This window comes from Panthera uncia, chromosome E1 (genome assembly GCF_023721935.1).
Source record: "Panthera uncia isolate 11264 chromosome E1, Puncia_PCG_1.0, whole genome shotgun sequence".
Classification (NCBI taxonomy): Eukaryota; Metazoa; Chordata; class Mammalia; order Carnivora; family Felidae; genus Panthera; species Panthera uncia.
Window position 1 is genome coordinate 54,654,853 of NC_064814.1, and position 13,882 is coordinate 54,668,734.

The following is a 13,882-nucleotide window of genomic DNA, read 5'->3' on the forward strand; positions in this document are numbered from 1 at the left end:
TGCATATATATATATATATATATATATATATATATATATACACACACATATATATATACACACACACGTGTATATATATATATATATATACACACACACGTGTATATATATATATATATATATATACACACACATATATATACTTTACCACTTTTTGAAATGTAAAAATCATATTTTAACTCGCAGGCTATACAAAATCAGGTACTGGACTGGATTTGGCCGGCAGGCCATCATTAGCTGAGCCCTGCACCAACCCAAACCAGGCACCTAGGGGCTCATCTTTGCCCTCCCCTTCCCTTCCACCCCACGCCCAGTCCAAAAGCCAATCTTGCTGATTCGACTTCCAAAATGCATCTCGAATACCCCAACTGTCACCTCCTGAGTCCCCCGAGTCCCAGCCAACACCATCTCTGATTTGAGCCCCAGAAATTCCTAACCGGAACTCCCAACTTCTACTCTACCTGTTTTCCACAGAGCAGAGCTACACCCTCAATTTGCGAACTAGATTATGTCTTTATTATTCTTTTGCCTAAAACCTTGTAATGGCTTCCCGTTACGCTTTGGAAAAAATGCAAACTCTCGTCCACGGCCTACACGGCCTACACGTAGTGCCCACCTCTCCGGCCTCATTTGTGTTACTCACCCCTGGGTCGCTACACTTCAGCCATGATGGGCTTTCATCAGTTCTTAAACACACCAAACTCTGCCTCAGGGCCTTTGCGCATGCTAGTAGCCCATAATGGTCTTCCTCCCATTAGCCCATTATTCACACAGCTCATTCCTTTAGCTCTTGGAGAGCAGGCTCTATCCTCAGAGGGGCCTTACCTCTATCACAGAAACAATCAATCAAACCCTTTCGTAATGCCAGGCACTGAATGCCTGTTCACTGTGTCTGAAGTTTGACTTAAGAAAGAATGAGTGATGGTCCCAGATTTTCCACTCAGCCCAGTGCTTTCCAAATCGAAGGTACCTTGGAACCTTAGAAACAGTGCACTTCCCAAGAACGAAAATGAAACATCGTAAAGCATCTTCTCCCGTGACACAGTCTGTTGTTCTCGAATAACACAGGCCATGGTGCCTGATCGTGAACTAGTCACCCAGCCGTCTGTCTCTGTCTTTGCTGCTGTCCACCCCTCTCAAGCTCCTCTGAGGGAGGGCAGTTAAATGTACGCCCCAGAAATAAAAAACACCAGACCTGATAAGTAAGACACCGTGTGTTGAACCACAGATGAGGATTAACGCGCCTCTCTCGGGTTCCAACGGTGACCCTCCTATATTTGCTGGGGCCAAACGCTCAGGCTGCAGCTAAGCTGATGTTCCAACCACCATCCCAACCCAACGTTACAGCTTGGACCCGGTCCCCTGCTCTCTGGCAGGTGCCTGATGTGCGGCGGCCGAGGGGTCTGCGTATGCCCAGTGCCGGAGTAAGCTCGGCCTCGCGGGGGCACCTCTTCCCGGGGCATCCTGGAGCTCGGGCCGCAGTCACGGACACGTGACCACGGCCTCCACGAACCGGGAGGCGAGGCTCACCTGTGTAATGCCCACCTTGCAGACCGCCGTGGTGGTTGCAGACGGCATACAAGTCGTACAGGAAGTCCCATGGGCAGCTGGCGGGCAGGCAGGCCGGCTGCTCCCAGGAAGGCCAGGGGCCTGTCGCGGGCTTGGGGCCCGCGTTTCTCTGGGCCACGTGGGGGGCCATGTTGAGGCCGGAGAGCGGAAACTTCACCAGCGTGGACAGCTTGTTTCTCCTCTCGCCCACCTGACAGAACCTTTTCAGGTGGATGATGAGGATGTCAGGCAGGGTCCAGAGACTCAGCTTCACCGTGCCCTGCTGGAGGGCCTTGCAGTGTGGACACTTCCACGCATCGTCCTGAGCCAGCTGGAAAGGAAACCACCGGGACCGTGAGGCACCCCGCTCCGCCGCACCACGGCCACCCGCCCCCTCCCCAGCCCCGGGCGTGCACCCTCCCTCCGGGAGACACCTGCTCCTCCTTGGTGTAGAACTGAAAGCACTCGTCCAGGGTGCAGCTGGGTTGCTGGTGCGCCTCCTGCTGCCGCCACACGCTCTCCGCGTCCTGGACCCGCTCCTCCTGGGGGCTCCCGAACAGGCTGCCGGGAGAGGAAGCCGACGGCATTGGGGCTTCTCACCTGTCGCTACTCACGGCACCCACCGGGTGAGGCCAAGCCACCCCAGCTGGCGCTCACTCTCTTTGACGGGAATTCCCGGTGTCTCCCCTACCAGCTCCAGGAGGGACCCAGCGCTGGGCTGCTTGTCTGTCTCCCCCTCCAGCGCAGGGCCTGGCCCCTCGGAGGAGGCGAATAAAACCCGCCGGACTGAACGGTGTCCCTTTCGCAACGTAGGCCACGCGCACTCGGTATTACAGGAACGGCCAAGGTTCGTGACCGAAGAGCACGGGCTTGAACCGGAAACCCTGGGTTCCAATGCCGGCTCTGCCATGGGCACGAGCTGTGTGGACACCGAGCGATTGGTCACCCTCTCTGGGCCTCCGTCGCCGCATCCGGAAACTGGACGGAGGTGGCACCGACCTCGCAGGGGGTGAGAGTGATGAAATAAACCGCATCCACGTGAAGCGGCCAGAGCAATGGCCGGCACTGGTACCACTCGGAACGCCACCCACCACAGTGATCATCACTCTTACTGTCACTGTTTAAATGCACGCAATTGTTGGGGCGCCTGGGGGGCTCAGTCGGTTGAGCGTCCGACTTCGGCTCAGGTCACGATCTCAACATTTGTGAGTTTGAGCCCCGTGTCGGGCTCTGGGCTGACAGTTCAGAGCCTGGAGCCTTCTTCAGATTCTCTCTCTCTCTCTCTCTCTCTCTCTGCCCCTCCCCCACTCACACTCTTGTGTCTCTCACTTAAAAATAAAAAATAAATAAACATTAAAAAAATTGTTTTTAAAAAGAAAAGATAGGGGCGCCTGGGGGGCTCAGTCGGTTGAGCGTCCGACCTCGGCTCAAGTCACGATCTCGCGGTTTGTGAGTTCGAGACCCGCGTCGGGCTCTGTGCTGACAGCTCAGAGCCCAGAGCCTGCTTCGGATTCTGTGTCTCCCTCTCTCTCTGTCCCTCCCCCACTCACACTCTGTCTCTGTCTCTCTCTCTCAAAAGTAAATAAACATTAAAAAAATTAAAAACTAAAACAAAAAATAAAAAAATTTATAAAAAACAAACAAACAAAAAACACATGTCCTAGAAGCTGCTGGTTGCCCCACAATTTTTGTTGTCCTCTCTTTCCTCAATAAAAAAGCGATGTATGAACCTTCTGGTAAGTGCCCTTTAAGAAAAGGGAGCATCTCTTGGTCCTCTCCCTTCTCCTTCCTACTAACTGGCATGCAGACTTATAGGATACACCTGGAATAGTCCTCTTGGACCACAAGGTTCACTTGACCAACACAGGGCATGCTCAAAAAAACAGAAACTTAGGGGGCACCTGGGTGGCTCAGTCAGTTAAGCACCCAGCTATGGCTCAGGTCATGATCTCACAGTGTGTGAGTTGGAGCCCTGCATCCGGCTCTGTGCTGACAACTCAGAGCCTGGAGCCTGCTTCGGATTCTGGTCTCCCTCTCCCTCTGCTCCTCCCCTGCTTATGCTCTCGATCTCTCTCGATCTCTCTCTCTCAAAAAAATAAACATTAAAAAAAAATTTTTTTTTTAATGCACACAATTCTCATTAGCGTTTCTCAGAGGCCTGGATCACGTGGCATTAAGGAGGCGTGTGCACTGCCTTCAGTCACATTGGGGGGAACCGGCACAGGCAGACTTATGTGTACAGGCAGGCCTTTCTCTCCTCCCCGCTGGAGCCCAGTGCTGTTGAACTCACCGGCCCTTGGCATCACTATCCCACTCCACGGCCAGTTTGACGTGCGGGGGGCCTCCTGGCCTCCTGGGGTGCAGAGCCCTGAGGAGAGAACGGGGAGCCCATCAGAAAGCACGGGGCCTCCTTCCCACACCTCTGCCTCCAACCCCAGGACCCGCTGTTCCAAACAGAAGCAGCAAAACTGAGGGTAACCGAGGCTGGGAATCTGGGGAGTTGGGTCTGCTGAAGCCTTCCTCCGGAACCCACCACCCCTGACCGTTTTCCACTGGCTCCCTTGTGAGCAAGGACACAGATCCACTCTCCCACTGAAGCCTCAGCCATCTTCTCGGTGTCTAGAGGGCAGTGCCACCTGGGTGTCCTATGTGACGCCCCAATTCCGACAACGTCTCCTACGGGCCTCTAACTTTGCTTCTACCGCAATGTGGAACAGGCACCTCTCGACCGCATCCACGGCCTCAAAGGCCTTCCCCTTCCAGACCCTCAAAGACGCAGAAACGTTCAGGGTAAACCACCCCGTAAGCTCTTCCCAGCTGCTTGGGCTCAGCCCGTTTCAGACGAGTCAAGGAGCGAGAGGAGAGGGCGAAGCTTTGTCCCGAAATCCACGAGACACAGACGAGTGACGACAACGTCTGTCTGTACCCAAGCGTTTAGAATGTATCACGAGAGGGGCGCCTGGGGGGCTCAGTCGGTTAAGCGTCCGACTTCGGCTCAGCTCACGATCTCACGGTTCGTGAGTTCGAGCCCCGCATCGGGCTCTGTGCTGACGGCTCGGAGCCCGGAGCCTGCTTCGGGTTCTGTGTCTCCCTCTCCGTCTACCCCTCCTCCACTCGTATTCTCTCTCTCTCTCTCAAAATAATAGTAAAAAATAAGTAAATAATATATCACGAGAAAAAAGTGGGGGTGTCACATGCGTCCCTAACTGTCACCAGGAAGATTCTAAAACAGGCTTTGAGCTCACGGAAGGTACAAAATCCTGTGGGTGAGCACTGCCAGGTCTGGGCTGGAATTGCGTTAACAGTGTGCTGAGCAAGAGGGGGTGGGGGGGGCACGGAACGAGGTGTGTCTGGGGCGAGCCCTCCCAGTTCAGCGAGCCCTGCTGACGGGAGACGATGACATTCCATTCTGGGGAAACAGTCGACAGGATATGCTCTCATCTGAGCCACATCCTCGACTCAGCCTCACAGATAAGCCCAACGTACTGAGCTCCCTCTGCCTCAACCCTCAGTCTACTTTTCGGTTGGCGTCTATGTTGGGAGAGCAGAAAGAGCTGGTAGCTTCAGGCCCTAATTCTGTCCTACAAAACCCCTGGGGGCGCAAAAAAGGGAGAGGTATGGGCCTAGCAACGTGGAGTTTGCCCCTCGCGTGGAAACATCGTCCAGGAGACAGCACGATCTCCCCTCCTGATCCCGGCCTTGACTCAAAGGAAAGAGGGCAGCACTCGGGGTTTATGGAGGGAGGGTGAGATTCCAAGCATCACACGGACACGATCCCTACCCTCTACCCTCTCTGACGGAGCTCAGCGTCTAACGGGAGAGACGCGCATAAGCGATGGCTGCGAGTGCCCGGAGATTCCCTGCATAGGATGAGCAGGAGACAGCCAGGCGAGTGGAGAGTGGTGGGGAGAACGGCCCTGCAGGCAGAGGGCTCGGCGGGAGCAGAGGGCAGGGCTTGCGCTGGAATGACCTCAGCCCGGTGAGGGGCAGGCCACACAGGGAGATAGGGGCGGGTGGCAAGCTCTGCCACCGGAAGCGTGGACCGTATGCCCGTGGGCCAAAGGAGGGTTTCAGACAGACAGGGAGGGAAGGGCCCCTGGTCTGGAGGCTCCCGGGGCATCGAGCCAAGAGGCTCCATGGGCCCAAACCCAGGGGTTGGCGGTGAACGTGGACACAGGGAGCAGAGCTGAGTAGCTGCCAGGGTTCAGAACAAGAAGGCTTGAGGACGGGCTGAAGGTGAGGGAAAATGAGGAAGAGGACTCAAGAATGGCTCTCAGGTTTCCAGCTTGGGTCCCTCAGTAGACACATGGCCGCCATTTTGACACAGGAGCAGGAGGAGGAAAGGCTTGAGCAGGAAGAGCTCCGAGCAGCAAATGTTTGGATGGCACATCTGAGAGACGGTTAAGCAGGACACGGGTGGGGGGTGGGGGGGGCGGGCGGGCTGTATCTCAGGGATAAATTTAGGCTGGAGATACGGGTCTCTAATGGGGGAGAGGCAAATAGGCCTTTAATTTTTTTAATTAAAAAAAAAATTTTTTTTTAATGTTTATTTCTGAGAGAGACAGAGCGCGAGCGGGGGAGGAGCAGAGAGAGAGAGGGAGACACAATCTGAAACAGGCTCCAGGCTCTGAGTTGTCAGCACAGAGCCCAACACGGGGCTCAAACCCACAGACCGCGAGATCATGACCTGAGCCGAAGCCGGACGCTCAACCGGCTGAGCCATCCAGGCGCCCCTTTAATTTTTTTTTTAAGGTTTATTCATTTTTCAGAGAGAGAGACACAGAGCATGAGCGGGGTGGGCCAGAGAGAGAGAGAGAGAGATTCTGAAACAGGCTCCAGGCTCCAAGCTATCAGCCCAGAGCCCAACACGGGGCTCGAAATCACAGACCGGGAGATCATGACCTGAGCCGAAGTTGGACGCTTAACCGACTGAGCCATCCAGGCACCCCAGGCCTTTATTTACTTATTTTTTTTAACGTTTATTTTTGACAGAGCGTGAGTGGGGGGCAGAGAGAGAGGGAGACACAGCATCTGCAACAGGCTCCAGGCTCTGAGCTATCAGCACGGAGCCCAATGTGGGGGCTCGAACCCACGAACTGCGAGATCATAACCTGGGTCAAAGTCAAATGCTTAACCGAATGAGCCACCCCAGGCGCCCCTAGGCCTTTCGTGTTTAAAAAAATATTACATGGGGCACCTGGATGGCTCAGTTAAGCGTCTGACTCTTGATTTCTGCTCAGGTCTATGATTGATTAATCATCGACTCTTGGGGACTGAATTCCATCTCCAGCCCCTCTTGGCTCCCCGGAGGTCTGGGGATGGGACTGGTAGTTCCAACCTTTAATCACATGACTGGCTGTCCTGGCAACCAGGCCCCATCCTTAGGTTCTTTCCAGAAGACACCTCAATCATATAAACTCAGGTGTGGTTGAAAGGGGCCGTTACCACCAAAAGCATTCCAAGGGTCTTCTGCGCTCTGTGTCGCGAGACCCAATACTATTTCTTAATGGAAACCACAATATCACGTCTACGTTATAGATTCGTTCAGCTTTTGCGGACCGAGCCAGGAAGTTAAAGATGGGATGGACCACATTGTGTCTGTGGGAAAAGGAGCAAACGCGTTAGAAAAGTCGTAGAGTGAAACCACCTCTCCGGTATCACGGTGCCCGTGGGTGCTGCCTGGCACGGCCGTGGGGGTGGGCACACCGGCTTTATGCCTCAGTCGCAGCCAGAGTGTTCTTTGGTTCGAGCAGAATTCTCCTCTACCCCAGACGGGACATCCAGGCTCAATTCAGAAGCATGACCTAACTGAACGCATTTGGGTTTCTCGCTCAGGCGGAAATGGGTTCCAATTCAGGCTCGGCCATTAGCTCCACACATAGGAGCGAGTCAACTAATCCCTGGGAACCTCAGTGACCCCTCATCTTCAAAGTGGCCATCACAGCCCTTCTCGAGACCTATGGGTTGAACACACAGAATGTGTCTAAGGGCCTAACACGAGTGGCCGGGACTGGAAGGCAAGTTATCAAGAGCACCTAAGATTACAACCAATTTGGGGCGCCTGGGTGGCTCAGTCGGTTAAACGTCCGACTTCGCTCAGGTCATGATCTCACGGTCCGTGGGTTCGAGCCCCGCGTCGGGCTCTGGGCTGACAGCTCAGACCCTGGAGCCTGTTTCGGATTCTGTATCTCCCTCTTTCTCTGACCCTCCCCTATTCATGCTCTCTCTCTCTCCGTCTCAAAAATAAATAAATGTTAAAATTAAAAAAAAAAAAAAAAAAAAGATTACAACCAATTTACTAACCCAGAACCTCAAAGAAGTCCGGTCAAATACAACTGCACTCATTCTCTCACCAAATCTGGAACAGTCCTCTTACCTGTCAACTGCCCAGTGACTGAGGGGATGGCTGTCCTGGGGGGATAAGTAGCTGCAGGCCAGAGAAAGCCCCACCACCCGGATGGAGAACAGAGACCCCAGGTTCTGCTGAGACAAAAACACAGCCACCACAGCGTCACGTTGATTTCGCTGAGACTCTCAGGTGCAAATAAATTACTCAAAGACCGTAACCCTTTTTGTTTATAGTCTATATTGAGTATTCCCTTAAAAACTAGTATTCAAGGGGTGCCTGGGTGGCTCAGCCGGTTAAGCATGTGACTCTTGATTTCAGCTCAGGTCATGATCTCACGGCCGTGGGATCAAGCCCCATGTCAGGCTCTGTGTTGAGTGTGGAGTCTGCTTGGGATTCTCTCCCTCCCTCTGTGTCTGCCCGTCCCGGACTCACAAGCACACACTCTCTCTCTCTCAAAATAAATAAACATTAAAAAAAAATTAGTATTCAAAACCTAGAGATACAAAGGTCTTTGTTTTTTCCAGAAGATACACACTGTGCCTTTTTTTTTTTTTTAATTTTTTTAACGTTTTATTTATTTTTGAGATAGGGAGAGACAGAGCATGAACAGGGGAGGGTCAGAGAGAGGGAGACACAGAATCTGAAACAGGCTCCAGGCTCTGTGCTGTCAGCGAGATCGTGACCTGAGCCAAAGTTGGCCGCTTAACCGACTGAGCCACCCAGGCGCCCCCACACTGTACCTTTTCACGTGGTGATCTAACACCGTGTAATACATTAAGTCTTCCAAAACCATGAACAGTGTTTTATTCATTAGTTTTTAATGTTTATTCATTTTTGAGAGAGAGTGACAGAGTGTGAGCAGGGGAGGGACACAGAATCCCAAGCAGGCTCCAGGCTCCGAGCTGTCAGCACAGAGCCCGACGCGGGGCTCGAACTCACGGACGGTGAGATCAGGACCTGTGCTGAAGTCGGACGCCCAACCGACGGAGACACCCAGGTGCCCCAGTTAGCATCCATTGTACATAGGAAATGCTTAGTGAGTATTTACACACTTCAAAACAAGCCACATAGGGAAACACTACATCTGTTTTTATTCTAAGGTGCGTGGGTGTTTTTTTCCATATTCTAACATTTCTGAAATTGAAGGCAGTCTTAAAACATTCACGAAACACAACATTATTCACAAAAGTCAAAAGGTGAAAACAACCCAAGCGTCCATCAACAGATGAGTGCACAAACACCCTGTAGTCTATACACGCAATGGAATATTACTCAGCCTTAAAAAGGAAGGAAATCTTGACATCTGCTGCAGCATGTGTGGACCTTGGAAAGGCTCTAAGCCAGACACGGAAGGACAAATACTGCATGATTCTGCTTTATGAGATAGGCAGAGTAGGCAAATTCATAGGGACAGAAAGCAGGGTGGAAGTTGCCAGGGGCGAAGGGCTGGGGGCTTGGGGAGTCATTACATGGGCACAGAGTTTTTGTAGGGATGATGAAAATTTGGGGTAAGGATAATGGTGATGGTCTTACAACATCATGAATATAACAAATGTACGTTCATGAATGGTTAAAATGTTCTGTATATTTTACCATTAAAAATAATCAACGGGGGTGGGTGGTGGTACCTGAGTGGCTCAGTCTGTTGAGCACCTGACTTTGGTTCAGGTTATGATCTCGCAGTTTGTATGTTCGAGCCCCTCATCGGGCTCTGTGCTGACAGCTTGGAGCCTGGAGCCTGCTTTGGATTCTGTGTCTCCCTCCCTCTCTCTCTCTCTCTCTGCCCCTCCCTACTCATGGTCTGTCTCTCTCTCTCAAAAATAAATATTAAAAACAAATTAAAAACAAAATCTATGGAGTATCCAAGTAAAGCAAATACAGTTCTTAAAATGGTCACAGATGACCTCAGCTGTAACTAGAAAAACAAAGAAATTTCCCTCCCGACAAATTCATTCTGTTCACCAGATCGGTTATTTCTGTAAGACATTCTCCTGTCCTTCATTCGTAGCTAGGGAAATTCATTTTAGAACCCTCATTATTTCCTTTTTTTTTTTTAGTTTTCTTTTTAAAGTTTATTTTATCTATTTTTTGACAGAGAGAGCACATGGGAGGGGCAGGGAGAGAGAGGGGGGAGAGACAGGGAGAGAGACACCCAAGCAGGCTCTGCACTGTCACCTCGGAGCCTGATGCAGGGTTTGAACCAACAAACCGTGAGATCACGACCTGAGCCTCAATCAAGAGTCGGACGCTCAACCGACCGAGCCACCCAGGCGCCCCGAACCTTCACTACTTTTAATCTCTTTTGGCTCAAGGTTAAGAATTCTCAATGTGTTCTTTTCAAATGATCACCATCCCGAGCCAGCATTTAATATGGTGCTGAAACGTGGTCAAACGGATGGGCTCTCCTTAGGAGCCTCACAACCATTCAGAACACATCATTCCTACAGAAAATCAGGCCCATCCACACATGTACCAATGAGTCTGTAAAAAAGCATCCATAGTGCGAGGCTGCCTCTTTTAGCATTTTGCTGACCCCACTGATTGCCCCAGGGGCTTCTGAAAACTAACTGGCCAGAGAGGTGCGGAAACAAAGTGCGGGTATGACCAGGTGGAGAAGGAAGACAGCAGAGTTCACCCGTCACATAAATGTGGTCTCACACTTGCAAAAATATTACAAGAGATTCTGACCTACTTAGAGAGAAGTTAGAATCTCTAATTTGGGCACCACGGCAGATCTGCTGGGCAGTCTGTAGAGCAAAAAAAAACAAAAACAAAAACAAAAAAATCCTTTAAGAGATAAAGGCGGGTATGGATGCAGAGAAGGTCTTGGACAAAGTGTTATTTCACGTAAATCCTGAATTAAATGTACGGTCTTCCCTGAGCAGGAAGGAGCACGGATTATGCAGTCCTGACATACAGAACAGTCAGAGGGAATTGACATTCTGAGGCTCCCGACCTGTCCCTCAAAATTTTGACATTGTCTGTTGCAAGCAGCCATCGGAATATTGTCTGATACTCTAGGGGCTAAAAGGAATGGTTTCAGCGCATATCGTTTTTATTTGGAAACTACCAATCTGAGAATAAATGAATGAGCAGGGCCAAAAGGGGTTTTGCCTTTGAGTTTGTTATTTAAAAAAAAATTTTTTTAATGTTTATTTTTGTGAGAGAGACAGAGAGAGACAGAGCATGAGCAGAGGAGGGTCAGAGAGAGAGAGGGAGACACAGAATCCGAAGCAGGCTCCGGGCTCCGAGCTGTCAGCACAGAGCCTGATGCAGGGCTCGAACCCATGAACTGTGAGATAGTGACCTGAGCCGAAGTCGGATGCTCAACCGACTGAGCCACCTAGTCGCCCCTGAACGCTCTCATTAATAGCAAATTCTGGTCTGTCCCGAGCTACTCCTAGATGCCTACCCCCGTCTCTAGCCACCACAACACATGCACACACACTGACCTGCAGGGGGGCCTCACTCTTCATGAGATAGCGGACCTTACTGAGAATGCATTGTTGGAGCTGGACCCAGGAAATGGCTCTGTCTTCCCGTATCAGGAAAGGTGGCCCAAACCTGAAAAATCCAAGGTCATCGGGTTATCTCAGCAAAGGAAAAACCAACAATACTCGACAATCACGAGCGTTTGCTCTGCTCAAGACCACCGCTCCACCGGGTAAGAGTTAAGCACCCAGCATAATACAAAACTGCCCGTCCGAGAACCGTTGCTGCGGATGGACGCACGTGACTGATTGTTTCTTTGGGATAACATTCCAGAAGCGGATATGCAAGACCAAAGCTATTCATACCCAAGCTGCTCTCCACAAAAGCCACACCATCCACACCACACCATGGGCCCCATTCCCTTGACACTGGCCCAGGATGAGTACTGTCAGGTTTTAAAAGTCCTTTGCCAACCTGAAAGGTGAACAGCGTCTTTCTATTGCAATTAGAACTTCTGCTACTAACAAAGCGGACTATTTTCATCTGTGCTTGTGTTTCTTCCGTGAGCTAACATTAATCTCTGTGCCTCGTTTTACTAAGAGTATTTCTCTCGCTAATTTCAGAGCTAGGTTTTACACGATGGATTATGAGCCCTTCACCTGTCATCTGATGTAAATATTTTCTTCTTGTTTGTGCTTAAAATGTTAAATGCATCTAAAACGTTAGCCTTTTTCTTTATAGCCTCCTGCCTTAGGTGTTAAAATAGTCCCCCACCCAAAGATATACATATTTCCCGACATGACTTTCAAGTTATTTTATGGATTCCTTTTCTACAATTAGTTCTTCAATTAATCTAGAACATATACATGCAAATCTATGGTGGGAGTAAAAAAATTGATTATATCAAATAAAAAGAAATAAATTTTCCCCCCCTTACATATTGAATAATTCATTCGTTAATAATATGAAATATACCATTTTTATCATATAATACTTAATTACACTTTGGCCTATTCTGTTACAATGATTTCAATGTATATTCTTCTGTCTATACTACAATTTTTTGGCTTCAAGAAATTTTTTTTTTTTTTTTTACTTATAGCCTATATCATAATTAAAAAAAATTTTTTTAAACATTTATTCATTTTTTGAGAAGCAGAGAGAGACAGAGCATGAGCAGGGAGGGGGCAGAGAGGGAGACACAGAATCTGAAGCAGGCTCCAGGCTCCGAGCTGTCACCACAGAGCCCCATGTGGGACTTGAACTCATGAACTGCGAGATCATGACCTGAACCGAAGTCAGACACTTAACCAACTGAGCCACCCAGGCACCCCGCTATTGTCTTTTCTTTTTTTCTTTCTTTTTTTCTTTAAATTTTTTTTAAGGTTAATTCATTTCTCAGAGACAGAGCATGAGTGGGGGAGGGGCACAGAGAGAGGGAGACACAGAATCGGAAGCAGGATCCAGGCTCTGAGCTGTCAGCACAGAGCCCGACATGGGCCTTGGACTCACGAACTGCAAGATCACGACCTGAGCTGAAGTCGGGCACTCAACCGACTGAGCCACCACCCAAGCACAACCTATATCGTAATTTTTAGTAATTAAAACTTTGTTCTGTTTTTTTTTTTTTAATGTTTTTTGTATTTTTGAAAGACAGAAAGATCATGGGAAGGGGAGAGGCAGAGAGAGAGGGAGACACAGAATTGGAAGCAGGCTCCAGGCTCTGAGCTGTCAGCATGGAGCCCGACGCGGGGCTCAAATCCACGAAGTACGAGACCATGACCTGAAGTTGGACGCTTAACTGACTGAGCCACCAGGAGCCCCTCGTTCGCCATCTGCTTAAGGCGGTTACTGATGATCCTCATGATAAGAAAGTACTTTACTCCCAGTTGATTAACCTTGAGAATGGATGTTTGATTTTATTAAATTCAAATTACTCTAGACAGAATTCCAAGTCCATGCCTATACATCCCAGGCATCACATAAAAAGAAGATGGAATGAAACATACCTGCTGGCCTGCTGTCCGGACCCCGCCAAGTTACAGAGGAGGATCAGCACCTTGTTCTCACTCTGGACAGGCGGGGGTAACCATTGACCCCCGTGGGCTGCCACGCGCGGGGAGATGGAAAGACCAGGTGGGTGAGCTAGAGAGAGAGAATTACGGTGCATTCTTAAAGAATTCGCTGGGGCAAAGCCCCGGCTTCTCCTGCCCCTCTTCTCTTTTGAGCATCTATCAACCACCCCTGGGAGACTCCAGAGCACTTTAAGGAAAGAAATATTAAGATATGTGACCCCTATGCCATCTGATACCTGGTATACAAAGGTCATATACGTGGTAGTGAATTTGCCATTGTGTTCAGCCCGTAATATTAAAACGTGGGCAGGGATTTTAGTGAACACTTCCCAAAACCAATCTGAAAAATACCCCAAAATGATTCGGGCTGCTTTTATGCCTTGATCAGAGAGCCATGAGTTGGCTCTGGCTTTCTCAGCCAACAAAAGAAGAACACATAGAAGGTAAGAATTTTCACCCTTGAGGATGTGGAAGAGTT

The 13,882-nt window shown here is 50.0% G+C and overlaps 1 protein-coding gene across 1 annotated transcript in view; it reads right to left on the reverse strand.

The window, feature by feature from the left end:
• Positions 1–13,882, reverse strand: part of USP43 (ubiquitin specific peptidase 43) — a 55,085-nt gene that overhangs the window by 22,269 nt on the left and 18,934 nt on the right. Inside the window, exons 7-12 of the mRNA XM_049635361.1 lie at positions 13,339–13,474; positions 11,350–11,461; positions 7,925–8,028; positions 3,839–3,916; positions 1,983–2,109; positions 1,531–1,879 (exon numbers count right to left, since the gene is read on the reverse strand). Coding sequence (XP_049491318.1) covers positions 1,531–1,879; positions 1,983–2,109; positions 3,839–3,916; positions 7,925–8,028; positions 11,350–11,461; positions 13,339–13,474 — 906 coding nt within the window. The remainder of the gene's footprint in view (positions 1–1,530; positions 1,880–1,982; positions 2,110–3,838; positions 3,917–7,924; positions 8,029–11,349; positions 11,462–13,338; positions 13,475–13,882) is intronic.